Source organism: Camponotus vicinus, unplaced genomic scaffold, assembly GCF_025532165.1.
Source record: "Camponotus vicinus isolate PSW18456_S1 unplaced genomic scaffold, iyCamVici1.0 SCAF_5, whole genome shotgun sequence".
Lineage (NCBI taxonomy): Eukaryota > Metazoa > Arthropoda > Insecta > Hymenoptera > Formicidae > Camponotus > Camponotus vicinus.
Window position 1 is genome coordinate 13,226,218 of NW_028141977.1, and position 27,969 is coordinate 13,254,186.

At 31.2% G+C, this 27,969-nt stretch overlaps 2 protein-coding genes across 5 annotated transcripts; both read left to right on the forward strand.

The window, feature by feature from the left end:
- The first annotated feature begins 4,231 nt into the window (after positions 1–4,231).
- LOC145971482 (lysosomal aspartic protease-like) lies at positions 4,232–8,161 on the forward strand. 2 transcript variants are annotated; one of them, XM_083099187.1, is made up of 9 exons: positions 4,232–4,478; positions 5,154–5,371; positions 5,784–5,902; positions 6,038–6,240; positions 6,496–6,618; positions 6,847–6,991; positions 7,212–7,304; positions 7,384–7,396; positions 7,460–8,161. In XM_083099187.1, the coding sequence occupies exons 1-9, from the start codon at positions 4,417–4,419 to the stop codon at positions 7,543–7,545; spliced, it is 1,062 nt and encodes a 353-aa protein (XP_082955313.1). In that variant the 5' UTR covers positions 4,232–4,416; the 3' UTR covers positions 7,546–8,161. The 2 variants fall into 2 exon arrangements, with proteins under 2 accessions (XP_082955313.1, XP_082955312.1); XM_083099186.1 differs by having other exon boundaries at positions 7,384–8,161.
- An 11,271-nt stretch (positions 8,162–19,432) lies between these two features.
- LOC145971683 (uncharacterized) lies at positions 19,433–26,176 on the forward strand. Of its 3 annotated transcripts, XM_083099608.1 has the most exons (4): positions 19,433–19,482; positions 20,613–20,864; positions 22,112–22,294; positions 25,697–26,176. In XM_083099608.1, exons 2-4 carry the CDS (start codon positions 20,808–20,810, stop codon positions 25,877–25,879), a joined length of 423 nt encoding a protein of 140 aa, XP_082955734.1. In that variant the 5' UTR covers positions 19,433–19,482; positions 20,613–20,807; the 3' UTR covers positions 25,880–26,176. The 3 variants fall into 3 exon arrangements, with proteins under 3 accessions (XP_082955734.1, XP_082955735.1, XP_082955733.1); XM_083099609.1 differs by lacking the exon at positions 19,433–19,482 and having other exon boundaries at positions 20,523–20,864; XM_083099607.1 differs by lacking the exons at positions 19,433–19,482; positions 20,613–20,864 and having other exon boundaries at positions 21,578–22,294.
- The last annotated feature ends 1,793 nt before the right edge of the window (positions 26,177–27,969 follow it).

Genomic DNA, 27,969 nt, shown 5'->3' on the forward strand with positions numbered 1-27,969 from the left:
ACGAAGACGTTTATAGCGGATGATATAGATTTCCCGTAGCGGCTGAGTTTATTTTGGCGTGAAAACTCAATCGTAATGGCCTATGAACGGCAGCTATAAAGATCATAACAGTACATTAAGTTCCGATATCGTTGGTACGTTGACGCTGTTGCTCTGAGATTCGGTCGAAACTTTTACGGTCTAATCCCTCGCCTACCTGCAGCTTCTCTCGTATCCTACGCGAATTTTCGAGAATGCCTGAAGAAAATTTAAAGCCGCATTACCGAACTCTGCCGTGTATGTACACATCGCGAGCATGCTCGGAGCATGCTATGCTAATAATTTATAGCGCTATTGATGTCATTGCAACCTGAGGCGCATATTTGAATTTACAAACCGCCTTCGAACTGAGATTCGATATAAACGCGTTGCATGTATTATTATTTGATCTATTTTCATCTATTTTTTTACATCTTCGAATATCGTGAACCAGAGATGCAATAGATAAACGTATTTTCTCAGAATTACATGTCATATTGCATTCTAACATATCTTTAAATTAACAAATAATTATAAGATTATGAATCGCGTATTTATATTATGTAAGCCTCTCTTAAGAATTCTAAATATAAAATTTTAAATATAAAACTTTCTAGACTTTTAATCGGATGATAAAACACGTTAAAATTATTTCAGTAAAATATTTTATACACAGTCAGTATACAAGTACATAAGATCAGTACATCAAAATAAGTTTCTAAAGATTTGTCGTAATTTTTACTTCTTCATTTATATTTCCTGTTGTTCTCTAAAAGAATTCAATCCTTTTGTAACCTTAACACCCTTGCTGTCGCAGAACAAGTGACGAAATGTTCATCATGTGCAAGTGACAGTCGATAGTTCGAGAAGAGAGAGCCTGCTTCTTTCGAGGTTGGATCCTCGCGAGAGAGGTCCTTCTGTAAACTCAATTTTCCAACGCGTGCGAGATAAGGGTCGGTCTCTTCCGCAAGCTCCACCGCCGGCCGTCGCTGGCTGCCACCCTCGTCACTTTGATATCGATGAGGGTAATTTACGCGAACATTGTTGGCGAAGAAGATTGATGCGTCGAGTGCGTGCGAGGGCACCGAGAGAGGCTCCTGGGCCCAGTCGCACCCATCGTGCCACCACCTCCCACCGTTTCCTCCACCATTCTTTCTCTCTCTCTATAGCTCTGCCTGCAACATGATGAATTGCATTTCGACACCCTACGAACGGCCCTGCGAACGATTGTCCTGCGAGACTGCTCCGTCATTCGACGTATTATTGCCGCGCGTGAAACTGCCGACACTTCCGCGTTATCGCGATCAAATGACGCCGATGAGCAATACTTTTCTCTCTTTTCTTCTATATGAGAAAATCGATGACGCTAGATCAGCATTTTTTAGCGAAGTGAATTGGCATGTTATCGTGTAATCGTAATAGAATGGATTTCATTGCGATATTTTGATGTTAAAATGCATTACGTTCCATTACGTTTAATTATTATTTAATTTTTGAAATACTGTGATATAAACTTATTTTCTTCACTTTAAATAATAACCGATTTTGTAAAAATATTTAGGATACAACAGTTTAATTATTTTAGTATGGTTTTACGAGTGATTTCATGAGAATACTTAATGTAAAATCCTGCTTTGTTATATCTTTTCGCGGTTCTTAGGGAAAATTAAGATCTTCTGTGAAGTTACCTATAAAAGTTGATTTATAGCAGCATTTTTTACTTTTATTACTATTTTGCTCAACAGTTCACTCATACTTTGATTTATTTAACTTGATTTATATACGTGGTATGTAAGCAAAAGCAAGACAGAGTGCAAAATAAAACAAGAAAAGAATGCACAACAAAAATATGAAATGTAAATTTTATGGAATTTCAAGAAATTTGAGCATTTGCGCAAACACACGTCTGAACATATTTGCTCGATTTCTTTTCTTTATATTTTTTATTGTCATCGCATTGAAACTGCTAAACATTCGAAGATGGAAAAGTTTAAAAAAAGATTCTATATTGAAAAATAATAAATAAACGATACTGAGATAACGAGATGTGCGCCAATCTTTTACCATCATTTCCGCATTTATCTCCAATCGAGACAGAATTGAAACAGCTACGGAGACACGTGCCTCAGTCCCTTGATGAACAGATACGAGATTATTATTAGAAGCAAAAGCTTAAGCTCTTTCGCGTGACTGCTTATCGTTCAAGCTTTTTGCATATAATTACCTCGCGCCGATGAAAACACATTTTTAATTTTATGGTATCTACGATACACTTACTCTTCAATTATCCTTTTTTTACACTGCAAATTAAAACGGTGAAGAAATATCTTCTATCGAAAAATAATGGCGAATAGAGGCGCGACGACTTTTTTGCATTTAACGTAAAATAATATACATCCGACAGGAATTTGCTCCCTTGTAGTAATAATTTTATGTGATTATGTATTTATAATTGTTTCGATTATTTGAAATGTACAGAATATTATATCGGTTCTCTGTCATTATTTTTAAGTATAAAATAGATTTAATAATATTGTGTGTTAATATAAAGTAGAGAAACATCCTATCTTTTCCCTTTAAGAAATATGTGCTTTTCGTTTTATTTTAAACTAAAATCAGAGGGTTCATGATATCGGAGATTCCAGCGTACTTAACTATTCGATTGTCTCCAGCACAATGGCAAAGTTGCCGTCTGTATACCGATAGCCGCGAGGCGCTGGAATACGCAATTGCGACGCACAAACATTCACGTAGGATACGATCCTACGCTTATTCGCGGTGTGCTAAAAAATTCATGGAAGTATCAAACTTTAAGTATTCGGCAAAGATCTCCGGCTACGAGATTGGTGCTGAAACATACGGCAGGAAACACGTTGTACCGCAGGCACGCATAAAAGAAGAGACGCGGTATATACATATTTTTATCTATAAATTTATTTACATATGAAAATATTTTTCTCGCGTACACATAATTGTATATTAATTAAAGACATTATTTTTCTCTTATTTTAGTTTATTAATTAAAGTTTAAAAATATTTGTAATAAAACAGCAACAGTTAATTTAATGAAATAGTTTTCAATATTTATTTTCGATATTTCATATTCCGAAAAAATAATAAACAGAAAAATATATCATGCGTAACAAAAAAGTTCTTAATTGATCGATATTTCTTATGAAAAGTAAACGATCAAACGTTTGTTCTAGATTTGTTAAATCTGAAACAACCTTTCACGTTGCTTCTCACATTTCTCAACTACTCTTGTGCCTTCGGTTGAGTCGCGCACTATAACGTTATCCACTCGAGTAGTGTCGTTCGAATCTTGTAGAACCCTATTTTTGTCCCTCGTCTTCCAGGTTACCCTTATTCCCAAACACCCTCTTAGAAATTCCCGTCGAATCCCGCCACCGGGCTGCTCGAAAAGCGTGTCGACCCGACACGGAAGAGCGGAGATCAGCTGCGTATCGTGATCGCGGTGCACCATGCTGGTATAGATGGATGTTCTCGCGCGTCCCTGTGCACGTTAAACGCATGTACACGAGATGCGTGGAACTCCCTTACGCCATCATATTGCGCAAATCTCCAGGGTCCCTTCTGTATCTTTTCTGAAATAAATTTCGATCCGAACGATCTCGTTTTCGACGATTCTTGATGAACAATTCAACGTGCTAGTTTTTCTCTGTACATATGATATTCTTATCTCCCCTATTTCTTCTTTCTCTTAATTTGTCAATGCCATTATAATTAGTTTTAGAATCCCTTCAGAATTCCTTTAGACTTCAAAGATGAATGTATTAAATTAATTTTTGTTTTTATATATCATTTTACGATTTTTTCGATAGAATTTATTATGATCTTTTTATGATAAAATTTAAGAATTCATAACTTGTCAATTTATTATAAATTAAAATTCATCAATTTTTGATGTTAAATATCTTGATAATTACACTCCAAATTGAATTTTTCTTAAATACTATTTTTTGAAAATTCTCTATTGTAAAGTTAATAATGCATGATTGTCTATCTAATCGATATAAACAATGTATTTTTTCGAAAGAATTGTTTTTTATTATCAATCATGAATTTATGTAAATAAACGTTCTTATTTAAGGATACACGATCATGCAAAATATGATATATTTAAATTAAATTGATTGATGGAAATCTATCAAGGTTTTTCGAATCTTTCACGCGTTTTCTCCCTGTTCAAGCATTCAACATAGGGGCACGCACGATCGTATATATAAACGCTTTCGAAACTGATACATTATTAAGAGGAGTGTTAGTGACGAACGACAACACTTTATTTTTCTGTGTGTTCGATCATAAAGTGACGAAAGAAACTCGTCGTTCAAATTTTCATGAATCGAGACTTCAGTAGTAAATAAATTCAGAAATATGTTTCGCCTATTTGTGATAGTGACACTGCTCTTTGTGACGACTGACGCGCAGTTGCACAGGTCAGTATATATTTTGTATTATATATTGGTATGTTAAATATCGAAATTATTGAGATCGATTTTTTCTCGTAATCCCATGATTTCTTGGATTAAACAAGTGGCTTGTACAAATGCAATCAATGCTTCCATATAAATTAGATGAAATTTCTTTGGTTAAAATATATGGTATATTTTTATTTATTACTTAAAGAGTAGATAAGAAAAGAATATTTTTGAAAAAGTAACTCTCTCTCTCTCTTTGTTCTTTCGTAACGTTCGCTTTTGTCCATCTTGCTTTTATCTACACTTAAACGGCGACCGTAAACGTAAATATCGTGAGGTCATCAAAATAATCTAATTGTTTACTATTTTTTCACGCGTTAGCAAATCACCTATAGGTATAACGAGTTGCTTTGTATTCTTTATTTTTTTGACATTCTCTGTATTTTTAATAGTTGATAGAGATATATATGCAATATGACGATCATGAAATATAAAGAAAAATCATTGAGTTAATAAACGTTTCTGATATATTTATATTTAAATGTGTAACGTACTTATATAAATATGTAAGTTATATAGTTGATTTCTGAGATATTTAAATTTGAAATATCTGTTAGTCATATCAAATATTTACATTTTATATATATGGTTGCAAGTTTATATATATATGTATATTCTTTATGTTATTTCAAGGTTTTTATTGCACAAGATGGATTCCATTTCACCATCTTTGACAAAAGTTGGCACTAACTTGCAAGAACTTCCTTCAGTAATTTTGTCCAATTATCAGAACATAAATTATTATGGCGTTATTACCATTGGAACTCCGCCGCAAGAATTTAAAGTAGTATTTGATACTGGTTCTGCAAATCTTTGGATACCATCTAAAAAATGCAACCTCACTGCTTGTTGTAAGTAATTTATTTGTATATACATATACGCAATAATATATATATATATATATTCTATCTACGATCGTATTTTTCAAGTATAATCTTGGGATATTTAAAAAATTGAACACAGACACGAATTTAATATTTAATATTATATAGTAAATATTACAAAGGCAAACTTTGGAATTTGCATACATAAATTAATTTAAACAATTTATCACATTTCCTCTCTCAAGATACAAACAAACTTTAACAAACAAAGATGATTCAAGAGTTAATTCGACAAACATATTTACATATATAATCGATTTATAAAAGAAGATTATATATTTATTATAAATTAATAAGACAATACCTCTCTCTATATGTATATATTTTTAAAATCTTTCTAATATCGTTAATTTGTGATATTACTAAATATGCTTTACAGTAATACATAATCAATATAATAGTACAGCATCCAACACGTATATAGCAAACAATACTCTGATTCATATAAAATACTTCAGTAGCATTATAGATGGACTCACATCTACTGATATAGTAAATGTAAGTTATCATTAAATCAACAATCCAATTTAGTTGCAATTATAATCATAGTTTAAATATTTCTTAAGTAATCATATTGTTTTTGTGCGGCAAAAAAAATGACGATATATTATTTCATTACCAATTTTATTATAGATTGCCGGCCTCAATGTTCAAAATCAAACATTTACAGAACTAACTAATATGTCAAACGAAGAATTATTTCTTCCTGCACCATTTGATGGTATCTTGGGCTTGGCTTATTTCAATATATCTGACAATAATATAACACCCGTCTTTGACAACATGGTTAATCAAGGTTTAGTGTCATCACACATTTTCAGTTTTTATCTAAATAGGTACATATCTTCTCTACTTATGAACAATGCATATCTCTAAATAAAAGTTCTTAATAAATATATACATACAATTATATTTGTATGTATATTAATATTTATTTATTAATATTAACACATAAATTAAATTTATTATTTATATGTTATTATAATTTTTTAAAATTAAAATAATATTTATATTTATACATTCGATTTAATTTAATCTTAATTATCACACACACACATACATATCACGATAAAATTATGCAATTTGTGTAGAGACCTTTCAGCCGAGTTAAGTGGTAAGTTTATATTGGGTGGTTCCGATCCTGCTCATTATGACGGTAATTTTACGTATGTTCCTGTTACTCACAAAGGATTCTGGCAATTTACCATGGACAAGTATGTTATTTTTTAAATTATGTTAATCATGTTTCAACAAATTGACATTAATGGCTGCGTTCAGCAGGAAAAGCTGCTTTGCAACTGTTGTAAAATTCGTGAATCTGATTGGTGTATGCTCTTAGATTCAGTCAAAATGAAGAGCATACACCAATCAGGCTCACGAATTTTACAACAGTTGCAAAGCAGCTTTTTCTGCTGAACGCAGCCAATGTTATCGCTTTATAGGATTCAGATAAAGAATATCAGTCTGTGCCAGAGTAGTTGTCAAGCTATTGCTGATACAGGTATGGGGGAAACATATGGACCAACATCAGATGTCAAAACTATTAACGAACTTATTGGAACTACTAATGTTGATGGAATGGAAAGAGTAAGTAAACGATCATGTTTCACAAAGGACGTAGCCTTTGATAAAAAAAATTATAAAAAATTGGTAAAAATAAATAGCGATAAAAATAAATATTAGGTACGTTCAAATGAAACATAAACTTCTATGAAACAACGACATTAATCCACATTTCAGTTGAACGTACTTAATATGTTTATTAAATATTATTAATTATTAATTTGATATTATCTTTTATTTAAAGGTGAATTGCAATCGAATTCCTGAGTTACCTACAATCCGTTTTATTTTGGGTGGTAAGACATTCAATCTTACCGGTAAAGATTACATCATTCAGGTGAGTGTTATAGGTAAATTATTTAAATTATTTAAGTTTATATAAAAGAAATTTACATTATATATTTATTTCTGTACAGTTCCCAGATAAAGGTAATACTTCATGTAGAAGCAGTTTCTTGGGTTATGACTTTAAAGAATTCAATTGGCTTCTAGGCGTTGTATTTATTGGTCGTTTTTACATCGAGTTTGATATGGAGAACGATCGAGTGGGATTTGCGCTTAAACGAAATAAATATTAATTTTCTAACACTTTTTTAAAATATAGATCTTATATAATAAAATTGTACATAATGTACAATTATGTACATTTTGTGAGTTTCGTACGGTCTTGGATTAAAAATTGGTATTCGATATTTTATTCTTATATAACTAACATAACTTTCATAATAATTGTTCATAACAAACTTAACGAGATACTTAAACGTATTCGAAGACTGTGCATATCTTTAATTATTTATTCTGATCTTTAATTATTACTTTTCTAAAAATCTACAAAAACATTTATCAAACAAAGAGTGATATATAACATTTTCATTAATGTAATTATAGTTTTAATAATCGATATAGTTTCACGACTTCTTTAAGTTTTAAAACAATTAAATTTATATCAAATATAGGTATAGTATCATCCTCCTAAAATACAATCATAATATTAATATCATTAATATCATTAAGCTGAATAACTTTTTTACTGTGATATCACTCATATTAAAAATTAATTATAATTAAAAGTCACACATAGAATGAAGTAATTTTTACTGCGTTAATGTAAGTAGACATACTATTACACTTTGACGTACACTTTGACGAGTTTCTTTATTATTTCACGATAAAACAAGATAATAATATTTATAAATGTATATCATACTATCTATTATTATATAATTAAGTAATATTATATAGTATAATTAAATATTATTATGCAATATAATATAATATAATTATATAGTATAATTAAAGATAGTATAATTGTAGGATATGTATATAAGATATAACAGTATACGTATACATATATGTAACAGTATATTTCACATTTTATATAAGATAAATGTATAAAAATTATATAAGTTTTATATATTTATATTGTCTACACATATGTAGACAAAAATGATCAAAAAGGAAAATAAATGTACAAGTTTTACTTGAATAAATAAAAAAAAAATGTAGAATAAAATTTCAATTTTTCAAAAGGACAATGATCAATTGTATCCCAAGTCGAAACAAAAATATATAGAAAATCTTTTCTTGTCGCATTTTATTGTGTACTTTATTATCAATTTTTTAAATTATCTGTTTAGTTTTCGATAAGAAAAAAAATTGAATCTTTTTTAATCGCCAACCGACAAAATTCGTATGTCATCAATATAAATTTTTGCATAACATGTACACAATTGTGCCTTAATTTTCAATAGCGCCATACTTTATTATGAAAGCAGCTGATATGAATTTATTGACTTGACTTGACTTTGGTTAATGATGTCTGGGTCGCTAAATAAAATGCCAAGTATGATATGTCTTTATTGTATTGCTTTGAAAATCGATCGATAGATATTCATTCGTTGTCATCATAAAAATATCCGATGTGTATCATAAATTTCATCGACGACAGTAGTTGATAAACTCAACTAGATGCAATTGTAAACGATGCGTAACGATCGATAGTTTTTTTGATTACTGCATAATACATGATCTTGAATATTTGTTGATAATATTTATTAACTTATATTGTAAATATTAAAAGAAAGGTTAATACAAGAGCAACATTTTATTATTGATAATTTTAGAAATAATAAATCCTTGACGTTTTAACAAACTTAGTTTTAGAGAATACTTAACTTTTAAATATATACAATGTTTTATTTAATTACTATTTTTTAAATAATTCAGATATATATATATATATATATATATATATATATATATAATATATATATAATATATAATATATATTATATATCATAGATTTGCTATGTTTTATTGTCTTTCATCTTACAATAATAATTTCTCAAACTTTAGATCGTATAGGGAAGCGTTTAATTATTTTTATGTAAATGCTGACGGCGCTCTGGGATTACTGATGTAATTTGGTAGGATGAGTAACGCGTCGCCAATCCACGGAGTTTCGGGGATATCCGTCGTATAATGTTCCGAATATGCGCGCCTTCTATCGTTATGGGGCCTATACGACAATCTCGTGGGGTGGTTTTCCCCTCGGCTAGATTCTAGTTGATCGACGATGCTTTGGAAGCAGATGCGTCTCTACGATAATGATGAGAATTTTCTAGTGTATATTTTGAGGTCATTGACATTTGATTTTTCCACAAGACTGCATGAGAACGAAAAAGAATATTATTTTCTCTTTCTCTTGCCAAAAGTTTTACAATAATATTACGTAATAATTTTTAATAATTTTTGTTTTTTATCTTATATGTTATATATGTATAGTATATTATTGTACTAGATACAAAAAAATAATGTCCTAAACTTTCTCACAATTAATGCGATTGCAGAAAATATTCGTAAGGGATGTATTATTTTCGAAGGGACGATAATCCGCGGGGTGCGTGACTTTTATTACAACTTTTAGTGCTCAGGAGTTTTACGTCCTGCTGTTCTTCATCGATGAGTAATCCGCAATGACACAATTTTATTGGATTCTGGAAATGACGTGTACGCGAAACCGAAAATAACATTGCTCTGTCTTTCACATTTATAGTAAAGTAATAGAGCAAAGAGTTGGGGCTTTTAACTATTCCTATCAATAAACGTATTTATTAATTGAAAAGAAACCTTCGGATAAGTTTTATCTTTAGATTTTATTTTTTGCAATCAAATTTTTCGAATTATTGGTATGATATCAAGTGATATACGTGAGCCGACTTTATTATATTATATTCTTTTAAGCGATTACATAGCGATCTAGTGTCTGAAAATTAGTATTTCTGAATATAATAATGGATACGTGGGAGAAAAGAACTTGATTTATAAAAACTGATTCGTTTTTGGTTTTTCCTAACGCTGCGTCAGGCCTCGTGGGTCGATACTTGACGATACACAAGAATCTTCTTCCTCTTCCGTTATTCTATTTTTGTTTCTCTCATATCTACAGATATGAGATATTTCGTGGGCCTTTTCTATCGATAGCGAACAAAAGATAAATATGGTTATTACTCGAAGTTGATCAATCGCCTTTACTTGGAATATCTTGCGGTCGTTTTATTTACTCCACATGAATCATATAGCGCATTTTCGATATCATCGTCTGCAATGTACGATGAAACTGAGATTCAATCGGGTTGCTAATATTCACGATGCATCAAACGAGAATGTATCGTTATCCTGTTTTCTTCTCGTTATCGAAACAGTGATGTAATAAAGAATAGAGTTGCCGACAAACGAAACCGGGCGATTTGTCTTGCTTATCACGATACGTCTAATCTATGAACGTGAAGAAAGATTATCAAAACAAGTCTCGACAAGTATTTCTGTTATACATATGATAAGTAATGGATTATATTAGATTATATTCTTTTATCACAAAGGCTTTTATTCCTCTTCCGCCTTCTAAATCAATCGAGATTACGAAGCGTTTATGAAAATGACGACACGTGCGAGCTCGTCATGAAAAATGTAAGTGGAGAACAGACCTTTATTATATGATTTCAACGAGCGTCTCTTCGTTCCCCCTAATTCGATCAGTTAGAATTAATTCGAGACACGAATAGCTGCCGTGTCCATTGAGACTGTAGCATAATCGGTTCACAGATGCACGAACACGATGATGCTTGTCCCTCCGTGGCGCAAGGCCATTTCGAATATCCGCCACGAGTCGCCGCAGATTGAAATCGCTCTCGCGTGCGATACCTGCTAATTAAAAGCGGACGGTTGTAGAAAGTGATGTATCTTTAGAACAATGTGCGCGATTGTTACGGTAGCCGATGGGAAAACATTTTGGGGACGGAATAATTAGAGCCAACGCGCCAAAAACAAGATTTATATGTCATATTTTTAATTTATTTTAAATATATTTTTAAATAATAATAATAATAATTTTAAATATATTTTTAAATAATATATATGTACAATTTTTTGTTATAAATATATGTACATTTAAAAATATATATTATTTTAAAATAATAACAGAGAATAATATAATTTAATATTGTCTGAGGAAAGAGAAGAGCTTTATTCATTCCTTTTAAAAAATGTTTGACGGAAAATTATTTAGTGCTGAGAAGAATCATGCAGAGAAGACGAAATATATATGGTACGTGATACTGTTACGATGCTACGAAGAAAGGATTATAAGCCGCAGCTGCAGACCAATGTTTATGTGACTGCTGAGTGCAGCGATCCAAGAAGCAGAGTTCATCTTGAACGTTCTTAAAATGTAAACCGAGTTGCTAGTTGAATTACACATACAAAGTATGCAGAACTATGCTTCGCTGTTTCTATTGTTAGTCTATTCGTAGAAATAAATATTCCGAATATTTTCGACATGTGTTGTTTATGGTAACATTGCTGCAGAATCGATATGAATAAAAAAGTGCTTTCAAGACTAAAGATGCTATAGCAGCATGTAATTTTTTTTAAAGATTAAACGTTATTAAATCTTTTATAAATATTAACAATAATTTCGATTGTATTTTATATTTTTTATATTTCTATATATCATTTAATTCGACAAAGTTCATCAGTTTAAATAAAACAATTATATTAAAAATCCGTTTTTTCGCTTCATAAAGATTGAAGAGCTGTCTCTATTATCAGAGAGAATCTATTCATAGAAATAAATATTTCGAATATTTTCGACGTCCATAGAAATAAATATTTCAAGTATTTTCGACGTGCATTGTTTATGGTAACATTGCAATAGCTGTAGAATTGACAAAAATAAAAAATGCGTCCACTAAGAAGTGCTATAACAGCATATAAATTTTTTGAAAGATTAAAAGTTATTGAACTTTTTTTCAAATATTAACAATAATTTCGATTGCATTTTATATTTCTTTATATTTCTAGATATATCACTTAATTTGACAAAGTTCATCGGTCTATAACGATAAGTAAAAAAATTAAAAAATTAAAAATCCGTTCGCTCGCTCTTGCTTCATAGAGATTGAAAAGCAGATTGAAGCTCGCAGGGGGTCTTTCTTTCGACGAGATGACAAAATCGGGACGCGTGAAAGGACTTCCGGTCGCATTCAGGTACCGGTGCGGGCTAAGGGAAGTAAAGAGAGGGACGCAAGAAAGAGAGAATTAACGCGTGAATGGCGTCGCTCACAGGAACGATCCTTTAAGGTCGTGCATATACACACACACACACACACACACACACACACATTGCATAGAAGTCCGCGCGTGTATTGTACGCGTCGATTATGAATGCGGATTAACTTCATTCGCGGCCGTCTCATTCATCGCCTCGCAAGAGCAGCGAAACAATGACGGGATACCGCCGCTTCGCGCATCTCCGTCGACGTCTTTCGGAGTTCACCTGATTTATATCGAAAATTCAGTTCGCTTTCGAATAGGGTAGGCAAGCCGCGCGCATGCTGCCCGTAAATTCACGTCCCAAGAGTGCCTGTATAAACTGGTATTCATGTGCCGCAAATTGGAGTACATCACGAGTTGGCGTGACGTAAAACGGCGATTTTAGCGTTCGCGAGAGATGACGGGAGAAGGCATCTTTAACGTTCTTTTCTATATGTTCACATTCAGGCGATGGAATATTTTCGCTGCCAAGTGGTTTTTGTAATATTTTTTTTATTAGAAATAATGATTTGAGGATAGCGACATTTCTGGGGATATTTTGTTATTGAAATTTATTAGATTTTTGAAAATAATTCCATACAATGGAGCATTCAATCAAGGAAATTATCAACGAGTATCTGTTCGTGTTATTGAGAATGAAGAAAACATGAATAGATGCTTGTTGATGATTTTTAGTACGAACATATGTATGTGTTTACCATGAAAAGAGGAGGCGACAGCTCGCATCGTCGACTCTTTTCACTTTATGAGAGAAAAGAAGAAAAGAGACGAAGACAAGTATGCAGAAGGCGCAAAGAGAAATATTTTGTGCTTCGTGCTGATAAACCGAATATGCAAGATCGGCTGCGAACAAGGCGATTATTTCAGCTGCTTTTACAGCAGCTTGCAATTCAGTTAAGCAAAATCGCAAATTGCTTGGATAATCCTTTTAAAATATCTGCATATTCATTTTTCAAAAATTGCTACATGTTACTAAGAAACTTTATGAAAAAATTATAGTAACTATGAATATTATAATTCCATAATTTTTTTATAGACATTAAAAGTGGATAAATGAAAAGCTGACGCAATTTTTAATTTTAATATGCACACACACACACACACACAGAATTTAAAGATATCAATGTAATTTTTGATCTGATCTTATGTAACTTCTATGAATGAATATTTAAATAGAGCTGCAAAGTTGCATGCCAGTCTTGCAAAGAATTTCGCTCTTAAAGTTTTTCCCTCTCAGTGACTGTGGAAAAGCGGATGCGATCAACGAACAGTGACGTCGGTATAGCTTTGATCCCGTCCTCTTTGATCCGTGCCGTGTATTGGTTTTGTATCACTGTCCGTGTCGTCGTCGACTTATAAGAAAAATGAGGGGACAGAGGATAATTATTATCGTTATAATGGGTAAGATAATGACATACGCCTGTTGCATTCCCTTCAAGGATATCAAGTTTTCATTGCGTTGCATGATTTCTCCAAGCCGGTAATTGACGGTTTATGTAAGTCTGATCTCGCTGTAGATTACGTAGGAGATTCACGTCCCTTTTTTTCACGTGCGAATAATCGTTTACGGAATATAACCGATTGCAATAATACCTGGATATTTCTTAATGATTCTTATGTTGGCATAAACGGCAAGCTGGGTTTGGCTGACAGGGCGATATTTAATAAATAGTACATAGATACGTGCTAAAGAGAAATGCCTGAAATGTTAAGAAACTTTCTGATAATAATTGATTATCAAATGTCAATAAATTCCGTGTAGCCGAATTGAACGAAAGTATCAAAATGTAATTTTATTATTTTGAAAAAATACCCTTGTATTTTAAATAAAGTTAAATAAAATTGTATTGTGTAATGTGTTTTTATAAATTATCGCTAATAAATAAATTTACTATTTTAATATTTTATAGACATTATGCGTGTGAATAATTTACTATTATTGAGTTTATTATTGATTCAGTAGTATATTAGTTTTTCCATTTCTAAATATGTATGAATAAATAATAATTTGATAGTATAAAATATACAATACAAGCGTGCGCAAAAATTTTCATTAATTATTAACTTTGTAATATATCTATGTATAAGATATAATAATAAAATTCTTATCAATCTATATCTATGTACTAGCTTTTAAATATTGCAGATAAAAATTAACATAAAAATGTCTTGCGAACAATCAGTTTAATTCCGATTGTCGGTGTAAGGGGTGTGGCTTTTATAAAGTAACAAAAGTTCGACGTGCGCGCGTATCGACTGAGGTATAACTTGGAGCTGCAAGATTGCTTTGATAGATACCGCTATCATGCAGTAAGCATTCAGTTTATAGTAAGCCATATTACTGATTGTTAATAAATACGATAATTGTGAATATATATAAATTTATATTTTATATATATGTATATATAATTAAATATTATTCAATTAAAAATACATTTTCAAAATTTATGTAAAATAAAAAATTATATATTTACGTGATTTTAGAATTTCAAATTCGCACAGCATTATCGATTAAATAAGAGCCAATATAAATTTTATATTTTGTTATTTTCTTCATAGTAGAAATTCATCAAAGCACGATTATTATAAATAATACCAATTCTAAACAGAAAAACAATCGAATTGAATTGTCAGTTATAAATAACTAAATAGTTAAATAGAAATTTTCATTCTTAACTTTCTATTTGAATAAAAAGAAACGTTCATGTAAATACTATAAGAAATATTATATGTAAAATTGTATTAATTACATGCATATTCATCATTCCGTCGTTCGAATAATTACGTATCAATTAATCAACTACTCTAGAATATATCTGGCTTTTCTTCTTTAGAGAAACATTTTGTTTATAGAATAATTTCACTAAGATTGTAGAACGATGTCAGTTTTACGATGCATTAGCTGATAAAAAGCGTACGTTTCGCAATTTAGCCAAGCATATTGTCCATCGTAAAATAAACGAGGCCATTATTCTTGAATGAGAGGAAATCCGATGGCGGAAAATATATTTTTCACTTATCATTATATCTTTATAAACGGTTTTCAAGAACGGTTTCAAAGAATTTGGAATTGTTATCCTATTATTTTTTTACTTTTATCATACCAACTTACTATTTAACTAAAAATCCACTTCTTGAATAAACAAATTTTATTACAATTGTTCCTGTTTTTGAAAATTTATTGGAATTGTATATTAGAAAATTATTATATCATTATATAATCATATATGCATCTTGATGATGTGCGAAACAATTCCGAGATAAACTTTGTTTCAATATGACAGGGAACATTGCTCCATAATTTACGTTTGTAACGCTGTTTGTAATCGCGCAAGTTTTGAGTTGATGTCGTCGGTGACTATTGGTGGATATTTGTTTTGGGCGAATAAACGCTTCGTTAATCTTCTGATGCTTATCAGACTGGGAGAGATTATCTCGTGCTCTGTACGGCCGATTCATGGTCCGACAGTCATGCCAGGAGATAACTTGAATGCACGTATTTCCGTGGGCGAAGACAATCCGAGCGCGAACCAATTTCCCCCAGTTCCTTTCTTTTAATTGCTTCTTTCGTAAAAATGGACGATTTCTGTAAAACTAGATTGGACTGTCGATATTACGTTTTTAATCCGCCATTGTCGTCGCAGGCGATCGTTTCAAGACAATGGTATAGTTTCATAATGAAAAGGATTCGATATGCGATTACTTACCTACAAACCTTAAGAAAATACAATATTAGAAAATTTCTTGATGTATTTCTTGATTACCATAGGTGGTATTACGATAAAAGTTCCATTATATTTGTTGCAACACTTTTGGACATTTTATATAAAATGTTTTAGAGCCACTTACTTAGAGCCATTTTAATTTTATATAAATATAAATATATATATGTATATATATATATATATATATATATATATATTAATGAATTAGAATTCAGTTCTCTTTGTTTTAACTTATTCTAAAGAAAATGTAACAGATATTATAACATTGTAACTCAACATTAAATATCTTGCCAACTAAGGTTGTAATTAAAATCTCTCTCTCTCTCTCTCTCTCTCTCTCTCTCTCTCTTACTTATTTTATATTAAAAAAATATCTTTTTATAACTTAGAGTTTAATGACCAAAACTTTTTTTTTATGGCGCATTTTTAATCGTTTATAGCATAAAATTATTTATTATTACTTTTGAAGAAAAAATATATTGAAGAAAAAAAGTAGATAGGCAGGTCTGTAACATTTTGCATATTGCAGGCAGGTCGATGATTGATGCAGAAAGTTACGCGATACATGAAAAATATAATCGTGATTCTCAAGATTTTGTAGCGTTGGGAACTTAAAATTATGCGGTATGTGAAAATTATACTTGTGCGAAGCTTGAGATTTCACGAATAAAGTTCAACTAAGTGGCAAAATGTGGCAATTACTGAAGCTACTTGGCAAACAGTGGCAATTACTGAAGCTACTTGAGCACGAAATTCTGCAAAGTTGCTTGATCATAACGTTAATAGAAGTCATTTACCATTTAACTAGTCATTCGTGTCTCTCCCTTCGTGAAGAATTATTAACAAGAATGCAAGATAATTTGTTTTTGCTGCGAAACTTTAACTAATCAATCATGTAGATGTGTGTGCAGAAACACGGAATATAATCTTATTATAGATACAATCATGAACTTTATATGTATGAATCACACCGGAATCTACTATGCAAATTTACCTTTCATGGTTTCAGAAGGGAATAATTCATTTATTTTGATTTTGTCAAGAACCATCAATACAAAATCAAATTCTAATCAAAATTGATTCTTCAATTAAACACAATGCAAACTGCTGCGAATTTACAGTAATCCGAATCCCAATAATCCCAATTGTCTCTCGAATACATATACAGGGTGTCCCGAAACTACCGCTTGATATTTTAAAGGCAGATTCTCTGGCCAATTTAAAAACGATTTTTCCTCAGCGAAAATGTCGAGGGAGATCATTATTTTTTGCATATTCCCAATTTTTGTCATCATGTATCTTTCTCTAACTAAGCCTTAAATTAAAATTCTATTAAAGTAAACTCTACCTAAAATTAACTAAAGAATGTGACTTTATTAATATTTTATTCCCATAAGCCTTAGTTTGCGAAAAACCCTTTATTTTCAATCGTTTATAACTCGAAAACTATTAGTGCCGCGACATTTTCGCTGAGGAAAAATCGTTTTTAAATTGGCCAGAGAATCTGCCTTTAAAATATCAAGCGTAATTTTGGGACACCCTGTATATTAAGAGTTATAAATTATTGCGTTTTCTCTGTCTTTGCATATTGCAGAAATGATAGCACAAAATCACATTGATTTTCAGATTTTACCGTAAATATAACACACATATTGCTATAAGCTTTAGTTTCTCAAACACTGTGAATTTATTATGTAAATAACGAAAAAAGTTTTATGATCTTATATTTATTCTTATATTTTATTATAATAATTCTCATTTCCTGAATAATTAATCAGGTCTGTATTTTCTGCTCTTTTAATTGAAAATAGTCGATTTTCACCAACCAGATCTTACAAATTACACAAAGAAGAATTATTAAGGTCATTTATATTGTGGTGAGCATTTCGATTGTGTATAAACGTAATGTAACGTGCCTAGAGAGAACTATTTTCCCTCGGCAAATGACCCCGTCCGATTGAAAACCGTGAACGTGAGCGGAATTGATTATGCCTCAATTATTTCTATTGTGATTGGTATGCTAGTGCGATTCGTACTCTATATACGCACCTAAGGATAAGCGTAGAATGCGTAAAAGACTTTTACCCTTTATGCTATTGATGAAAAAGAAGGAAAATAAGAAAGAAACGGAAACAGCTGTGTGAACGAAGCCATTATAATTAGAAGAATCTTGAATATTCTTAGAGAAAGCTTAAATCAGAATGCTTAAATTAGATGGCATAAATCAGAAAAGTCGTTTAGAGATTCTTAAAAGAAGCTTAAATAACATAAATCAATCGAGGATAAATCAACGAGTTTAGCTCAATATTTCATGAAATATTAAAGAATTTTTGAAGTTAAAAAAAATTGGTTGATATTTTTGATAAGCCAGCACGTATAATGTCGAAATGATGATCCTTAAATAACATTCGAAAACTTAAAATTACAGAAGTAATGTATGTAAATATACAAATAATGTACGGATATACAAATAATGTACGGATATACAAATAATGTACGGATTCCACTCCTGAAAAGCTTTTGATGGTGGAACAATCGCTCATCAGAGATGGAATAAATTATATTGAGAGAAAGATTCAAAGATTTTTAAATTTCTACGAGAGATAAGTTAATACAATTAGTACCATGCATTTAGTTATTTTATTGACATTAAAGCTTGAACAATCTTGATTTTTATCAGTCATTAAATTTATCTGTATGAAAGCTATATGCTTAGACGAAAAAATACAATATTATATAAAAAATATTTTTAGATTATTGTAACAAATTTCGGAAGCAATGTTATTTGGAACAAAATTAAAGACGAAGTTTTCTAAGGATTGTCTTGAATTGCAATATTGATCGACAAATATATTTAGTCTTGTTTTTCTGCTAAGGATATTTCTTCAAATGTATCTGGTTTCTAGCTCGGTTGTTCTCTGGACGCAGCCGCAAAGCATCCACAGAAAGGATAATCTAATTTTGGCAAAAACTTCGTGCTCTTCAATTCGTTGCTCGTGCTGAACGCACCATCATTTATGGTGGCGGTATGTGGGTGTATTGGCTCATCGTGTTTTTTGTTTATTATGCCAGCACGCTGCCTGGCTTATATTGTGCCAGTAATGTAAAATGCGTAGGCTGTGCCGTTCTTGAAACCACAACCGGTGATACATAAACCCGTTCGAAGCGGATGAGAGAGTGAGCGAGCTTTCTACGTAAAGTCTCTCCGCAAAGTCGATTCGCGAATCGCGCGATTATTGGCCAGAGAGATTATCTCTCTCTGATCGCTCTCGATCCATTTTTTGGAGAAGTGAATATTTTTGCGTTAACGCGTGTGTTGGTGCGTTGATCGTGTACGAATACGAACAATAATTAGCTTTTTATCGACGAGCTCGAAAACGCGATTGAAATTTCACGGTGCAATGACGTATGGTGGTTTTATTCGCGTTTCATTCGGGTTAATTGCGAATTACGGAATTCGCACGAACGTTACGCGATCGTTAACTCGGCAGAATATTTTCCGGATGGAAAAAGCGACCACCCTTCGGTGGCTCCTTTTTCGTTTAATTAATCGCGACTTGAAACTCACCGCGCTGCACGAACGTGGCCGCTTTAATTCTACCTTAACAACATTCATAAATCTGCGAATAAAATTCTGCTATCCACAGCTCGCACAATTAGCGAGAATTAAAAGCGCTGGGAACTAATTTCGGCTGTAACAATTGTTCAACGATGTAATCGTATTATAAAAATACGAAAATAACGTAGTTAAATTATTAATCGCAACTGCGATTTGAATGAGATTTTGTATATGAGATTTAACGATTTGAATTTTTGTCGATTTTCGCGTATAATTAAGATGACATGACAAAGAGATAATCTCGCAAAATAATTCGATCGAAAATTTAATGCAAAAAATTGAAAATGCTATGAGATAAACGTATTTGCTTACAATATACGATAAAAACAATTAATATTTTTTTATAACATTCGTCAATTATCGATTTTAATAGTTTAATTCATCACCATCATCAATTCACAAATATTATTTTTTTATAAAATATAAATTCTTGATGATTTTCTTAATTATTTCAATATATTTTGCGTATTTTTCTTTTTTAAATGCGATATTCAAACTTCACTTGCTGCTCTTACCAGCATAATTCTTATATCTTAATGGCATATCATTTATAGTGAAATTTTTCCAGCTTGTTAGCTTGTTTGGAAATTCTCGGGAAAGGAAGAAACTTTCTCTCTATATCTCGCATCTCTTTAACACCTAAAGTTATAAGTGTTATTAAATTTTTACAACTAAATATTCAATACAGGAGTAATGAAGGACAAAGTTCTGAAACTACAGCTCTTTATTTTTAATATATAATACTCAGAGACCTAGAGCAAAAGAGAGAAAAAGGATTTATCAGAAAAAGTAAAGATCAATCTTATGACTCGGCGACAGATTGTGCTACGTATAATCAAACTGATTCACTTTTGTGTGAAAATTTTATATCACCGTCAGTGCCATGCCGCTTAGATCGGAGATTTCATCGAGGGACAATCTTAATACTCTCACGCGATCGGTTGGTTTTCCACACGAATATCTTTAACGATAGCGATTCCACTGCGATAACTGTGAGATAATATCATCTTGTGTGGTTACGTGCAGCAAATTTCGCATCGAATGGTCGATCAAGGCAAAGCGTTTAGATTCTATGCCATACATATATAGGCGTTTCCATTACGACTATTCTAACTGCGATGATATCGTTTCTGTTCGTACGCCTTGGGGAAGTAAAACGCTCGCGTTATCTCTGTTCTGTTCGGCATATCTGCATCCGGCGGAAGCATAATTTGAATATGATAGTAGAGATGTTTGCACATATCGCTAGGCTAGATTTACATAAAACGTGAACCGTTACGGCTGCGCGATTTGTTAAAGAGAACGCGAAACATTAAAGGGCGTTAAAGGGTGCGCAATAACGCGAGCGAGTACGTGAAATGAAAATGGATCTGCCACTTTGAACGCAATCGCGCGTCAGTATTTAATGTGCATGCCCCTCGCCTATTTCGGATCGTCCTTCGCACTTGTCGTTCGCAGATGCCACACGTAAAACCGGCGACGTGAAATAAATGAATTCTGGGTTAAACGTGCTCGAAGCTGGGCCCGCGTAATTTGTTTCGTTGCGCATCTGCTTGAAACCGAAATGCAGATTTCACCGTTTAAATAGTTGCCATTAATTGTTTACTAGTGGGCAAGTAATCAAGCGCTTATATACACGAGGTCTGATGATTAAAATAAAATTTAATTTTGTTATTTAATTTTATACACATACGAACATATATAAATGTAAATGTTATAAATAGCGTTTAAATTAATGTTGCTTTTTTAAAACTGGAATTCTTTCGTGCCTGTACATTTATTCCAGCGATTTTCTCAACATATTTTTCCATTATTAAAAGCACTCTAAGAATTTTTCAATAGAAATATTTATGTCGAAAATTCGATTGTGAAATCTTTTAAATTTGTGCTATTTCTCATTTTATTTCGAGTTAATTGAATAAATATACATAGAAGGAATAAAGCAATACTTGAAACAATTTTCTTCAAAATAATTCTCACGTAAATAATTTCATAAATGCTGTTGAATTTATAAGTCAAACGGCGATGTTTCTACGTAGTTTGTTTCTACAAATGAGATGTATCATGACACAAAACAGACGATTTAATGAACTAAATGTTGGGGAACAACGAGATAAATGCGAGATAATTCTCATCCATGAAAAAGCGTTCAAAAAAAATATGGGCATGGAATATTTCTGTTGGCAGGAGGAACGACGTCGTACCGGAAGGTATGTCGCGGGCGGAACAGCTCTCGCAGTTACATTACTCGGGCTGCATCATTTGCTTCTACGAGACGCGTCCACAATAGCGGGAGTGTGCGTACCCGCTATCATAATGGCCTTGTACATAATCTGGGTGCTGTACTCCGCCCGTAGGGACAGACGGAAGGTAGTGAGATTTGAAATGTTTTGTTATTTTTATTACTTTCCCTCTTTTTCCCTCTATCCTTTTCTTTCTTTCTCTTTCCCTCTCTCTCTGTTTTAAATCACAGTAAAATTAGCAAAGGCCACAAGGTTGCGTTTTCGTTTCGAAATGCCAACAAAATGTACAAATAATTGCGCGTTATATTTTTGAAATGTAATCCGGCATTGAAAATCGGCAACATGGACGATAACATAATCTCTATTGCGACGTTTGACATTTTACGAATGGTCGTCTCTCTCGGTTTATTACCTTTCACCTTTACGCACTTCATTCCGCTAATGAGATCCTCGGGGGAAATTAGGAAACGCTGATTCATGGAAAAAGACGAAAATTTTTATGCGAAACTCGCAAAAGGGTTTTCTCGTCGTAAATCAAACTTGAAAAATGATGAGATTCTTGATTGATCTTTCGTCGACGATTTATATTTAAGATGAATTTAAAGTAGACGTCATTTAACATAAGAAGCTTGTTGTAGAGTTTGTACTTCGTTTAATATTAAAGGACTTTAAAACCGACTCCGAGTACAATAAAATATTTACAGCTATATTAAACTGTTATAGTGAAGATAAAAAAATATCGCATACTATTCGCATACGCGTCTCTTTGCCACCTTTTAATCTTTCATTGAAATTGCTTTATATATTGCAGCTTTTTTTGCATACTCGTCGCCTCACTTTGAAACGTTTCTCGTTTAAACTTTATTTCACTATTCTCTTTTCTCTCTTCACGTTCTTTTATGAAATGTAATTAATTTAACGAATATAACAAGGCACGCGTTATGTGTAGCACTATTTTGCCATTTTTCTCTTGCAAAAATAAATCTGGTGAATATAACGCCAGATATTTTTATATAACCTGCATCTGTTGAAACTCTATTTTTACAAAAACATTTATATAAATCGCTTATACTGTGTAAGTGTTCACACATATACATACAAAGAAACATTTTTCTTAGCGTTTTAAATGTATTGATTTTTGCCGAAGAAAATACGACGTTAAAGAGATATTTAGATCTTAATCAATTGTATAACGTGATATACAAAAAACTGATATACGATAAAAAGCGATAATGTTATTTTAATTTCTATTTGTTTTAATAAAAACGAAATTATTTAGAATGATATAGTTTTAAATATATAAAAAATACTATAAACAAATAAAATAAAATAAGTGATAAATACATATTTCTGCTTTACTATAAAATTTTAAAAAGCACCGGATAGATATTTCTGCTTTGCTATAGAATTTTAAAAAGCACCGGAAATTTAAAAAACAGCTTTAGTCAATGCTGCGTGAGAAACGTTCTTTTGTCAGATTGTAAACAAGCATACCGAACGAAAATATCTACAATCAAATTCCTCTTCCTACGATAAGCGGATATAAACTCCAATAGACCGGAATAGTTCCAGATGTGCGTGTTACATTCCGAATATCAAAATTAATTAATATTCGTATTGACATAAGATGTGACAAAATCAATCTGTTGGTAAAATAAAGCATGCGAATCGGATTATCGATCCTTTTATGGTATCACTGAAATCACTGATAATACGCAAATCTGATGGAAATAGAACATTTACATTATCGATCTATCAAACAACTCTTCTCGCGCTCTTTCAGTTAGAGCTGATAATATCATGCTGGATGTCGCATAATGACGTGGTCAATTAAATTGATGCTCCGCATCGAGTTGTCTCGGGATCGAATTACAACGAACTACATTCGATCGCTTGCTATCGATGCAGTCTGCAATGCGATTGCTACTGCAATTGGATGCAATGCAACTGAGACAGCACTAAACCGATGAGAGTATCGGATGCACTGATAATTTTATTCCTCTATGTGTAGAAAAACCATAAAGCTGTTCATCGACGCGATTAATTTTGAATTATTCGCGAAAATTGAACATAAAAAAATATGTAATTAGAACATTGTGTCTTGTGATGTCTTATAATTAAGTTATACGAGTTTTATAGGCGCGCAACATACTCTCATACAAAATTTCTAATGTATTTCTCGATCGTTTAAATTAATGTTACCTCCTTTGAAGTAGACAATATTTAACTGGTACACATATCTTATTTGAATCGCACAAAGTGTACATAAACGGAATACCGCATATAAATGCAACGTTGCACAATTAGCGCGCGTTTGGGTTTACCCATTACGTTATGGCAGGCTTTGCCAGTCATGCGTAGTAAATGTTGTATTATCTCTATTTCGATACATGTACATAATTATTATGCTACATGATGCTCACGTGACATATATGGTTAAATGCATGTTTACGCCAACTATTACATACTTCTCCGTAACGCTTAGTGAATTTTCGATGTCAGTTACAGACGCAGTAACTTCCTATTCAATCTCATTTCTAATTTGGGTTAAAATAAAATCGTTTTAAATAGTCAAAAAACTCATATTTACAAAGAAAAAAATTAAAATTTCGTACCACATTTATAACACATATACAAAATATATTTATAAATTGGATCTCAATAATAAATTATAAATATATTCTATTTCTGCGAATTTATTGATTAAATTTATAATCTTTTTTATTTATAATTTTTTTATTTATATCTCAGATTATGTTATTAGTAGATAAAATCGAAAGTTAAACAATACTATCTTAGAGAATTAAATTTTTAGATTAATAAACAAATTTTTTGATTAAATAAAAATATATTTAAACATCCGAATATAATCATGACGAAAAGCTGAACAAATTTACTTTATTAATATTTATTGATTAATAACTTAAATGTATTAAAAATATTGCTGCGATAGATCAAAAAAGAAAAGAAAATATCAATTTATATTTTATCAAAAATTTTGAATTCTGCTTTATATAAGAGCTTTATATAAGATGCTTATATGTATAATCTGTATTATATAAGATTACATAATATTCTATATTTTGAATAGAACAGAATTTTGCACTGCTGCAAATTTAAAATCGTTATCCGCGGATACAATTTATAGAAAATATAAGGACTTGAAGATTAAATAGCAACTAGTAAATTTTACCTCTAGAATAAAACTGCTGGAAGCTAAATGGCATAACTGTTCTCTGCGCGAAATTTGAAGGACCACCGCGCCGACGTGCGGCAAGGATCGTACCTTTGAGCGATATTTTCAATTTTCGCGAATAGCATGCGCGAAATCGGACTGTGTGTGACAGCGCGGGCAATTAAATTGGCTCGGAACCAAAGCTGCGTCACGCGAATTGATTCAATTATGCCGGACGTCCGTCTCGACGTTGACGCTCTCTCGCACAAATTATGGATTGCGCACTTTGCGTATATGTCAACGCAAGCATTCTGCGGTCTATGATATATATATATTATCAATTGTTGATTTCAGGAGTTGAGATTCCGAACGGCGATGCAGTTGACTGAAGTCATTAGCATCCCTACCAGATCCAGATCTAACGTTATTTGCAAGAATTCTACGAGCGACGATAATTTAAGGAAAAACTCGTCAAATCTATACAAATCGCAGAGCCTTCGCGAAAATCCTACTTTTTTTGATAAAGATGAAGCATGAGAAAATCAGTTTAAAATCTGAAAAATATTTAGAACAATTATTAAGTAAATATAATTTATGAATATAAGTTTTACTATAAAAAGATGCTCAAAGATACGTCGTATATTTTGCGTTATTTAGTTTGGGAAAACGCATTTCTAAAAAATTTCGTAAAACACGTATATATGACATACTTTTTTATAGTCTCCAAGTTTCTTGTAAAACATATTCTTGTAAATAAAGATTCTTTCTGTTATTTGTAATTTTATTTGTCCTGGAAATTGTAAGAGATCTTGTTGAATTAAGTTAAAAGTTTAATGTACAGAATCTCGACAAAGAAAAATTTTTAAAAGACGCTATCTTCATTACAGTTTTAAGAGAACTTGTTGTATTAATAAATAATCAATTTAAAGTTATTGCAATCTTTAGTCTTAGAATCTTATATCATAAATTATATATGGATATTTTTCTATGAAAAATAATGTTTATAAATTATAAGAGAGACAATCAATTTTACTTATATCTCTCAAATTGTTACTTTTCTTCAAGAAGAATATTTTAAAGAAAAAAAAATTTAATTATATATATATATATTTAGTATTTTCTTAAATTTATAACAAAATAAAAGTATGTTAAATTTCGCAATAAAAAGCATGAGTTATTTTTCTGAAATCTTATAATAAATAATTAAATTTATTTATTTAATTTCATTAATTCTCCTGTAAGTAAAATCTATTTAATGTATTTCCGGTGTGTACATTTTCAATATTTTCTGAAATATTTTGTATGAGTTTCACTTTATATATGTTAAGAAATGTGACACATATATATAATTCACTTTAAAAGCGCACATCTGATATATTTTCTTTTAGCTTCTTCTTTTTTACTAAAATTAAATTTAAACTAAAATATCAAAATTAAATTTAAACTAAAATATCAAGATTTCTTTTCTTATTTAATGTGTTTTTTAATTTCTTTACTTCTTTGTAAGCATATGTATCTCTCCAATTTTTATTATTCCTTAAGTTCTACGACTATATTATTACTTTATTTTATTTTAGAAGCGTACCTTAGTATCTTTAGAAGAGCATCTCTCCAGTTTTTATTTTTTCTTAAATTCTATGGCTATTAGTTATTACGTCATTTTATTTTGGAACATTCATACATTTTAAAAAATAAAGCTGTCAGTCTTGTGATCAATAGTCTTTTGTTAATTATTGTTATATTAGTTCGAAAAAATACATACTTGTCAAATATTCATTGTCATAAATACTCATAATATTTAACATCAAAATACCATGTAATGAGCAGTAATAAAGACGTACATAAATTTACCTTATTTGTTTGATTGAACAATTAAATCTTTATTAAATTTTTATAAAGAAAGAGAACGCTAGGTTGAATCCATTATCATGAGCTGCAATTTATTTTCATAATATGGTGTTAAGAAAGTTTCTTCCAGCTCTTTCTCATCTGTTAATTATTCTATACAACGTGACATAAAATTAAATTTTCAGATCCGTTTATTATAGATGCAAAGAAAAATTTTCTTTGTCAAAATCGAAAACGATGTTGTTTGATGGTTAAAATATATGCACGCTTATAGGTAAACGTGACAAGCAGTACATACATATTTCGCGAGTCGATTGAGCAGAGCTTGGAGCGAATCACAGCAAGCCGTAACTCATCCGGATTCCATCTTAGCGCGGTAATAAGATTCGTTTACGGCATGCGATTGCGTCTATCTTTTAAGAGTTTCATCGTACGAAAAGAGTTCACCATTACTTTTCACCGATGGAGATGCAATTCCACAATATTTAAAGAAAAATCGTGCCCTATTTATTTTAAAATATTACGACAAAAAATAAATGAATAAATATAAATAATTATTTATACTCATTTGTCTTCTGTATGGAACATCTATCTGCATAAAGAATCATTCTATAATTAGATAATTGTAATTATAAATTGAAAACAATTAAAATTATGATTTTTCTTGCGCGTGCAATAAGATACATTTTAATACATTATACAATATTTTTATTATTGTACACGCAATCATTTGTTAGTTCGATGACGTAAAATAATTCGAGAGTTCTCTTGAATCGATC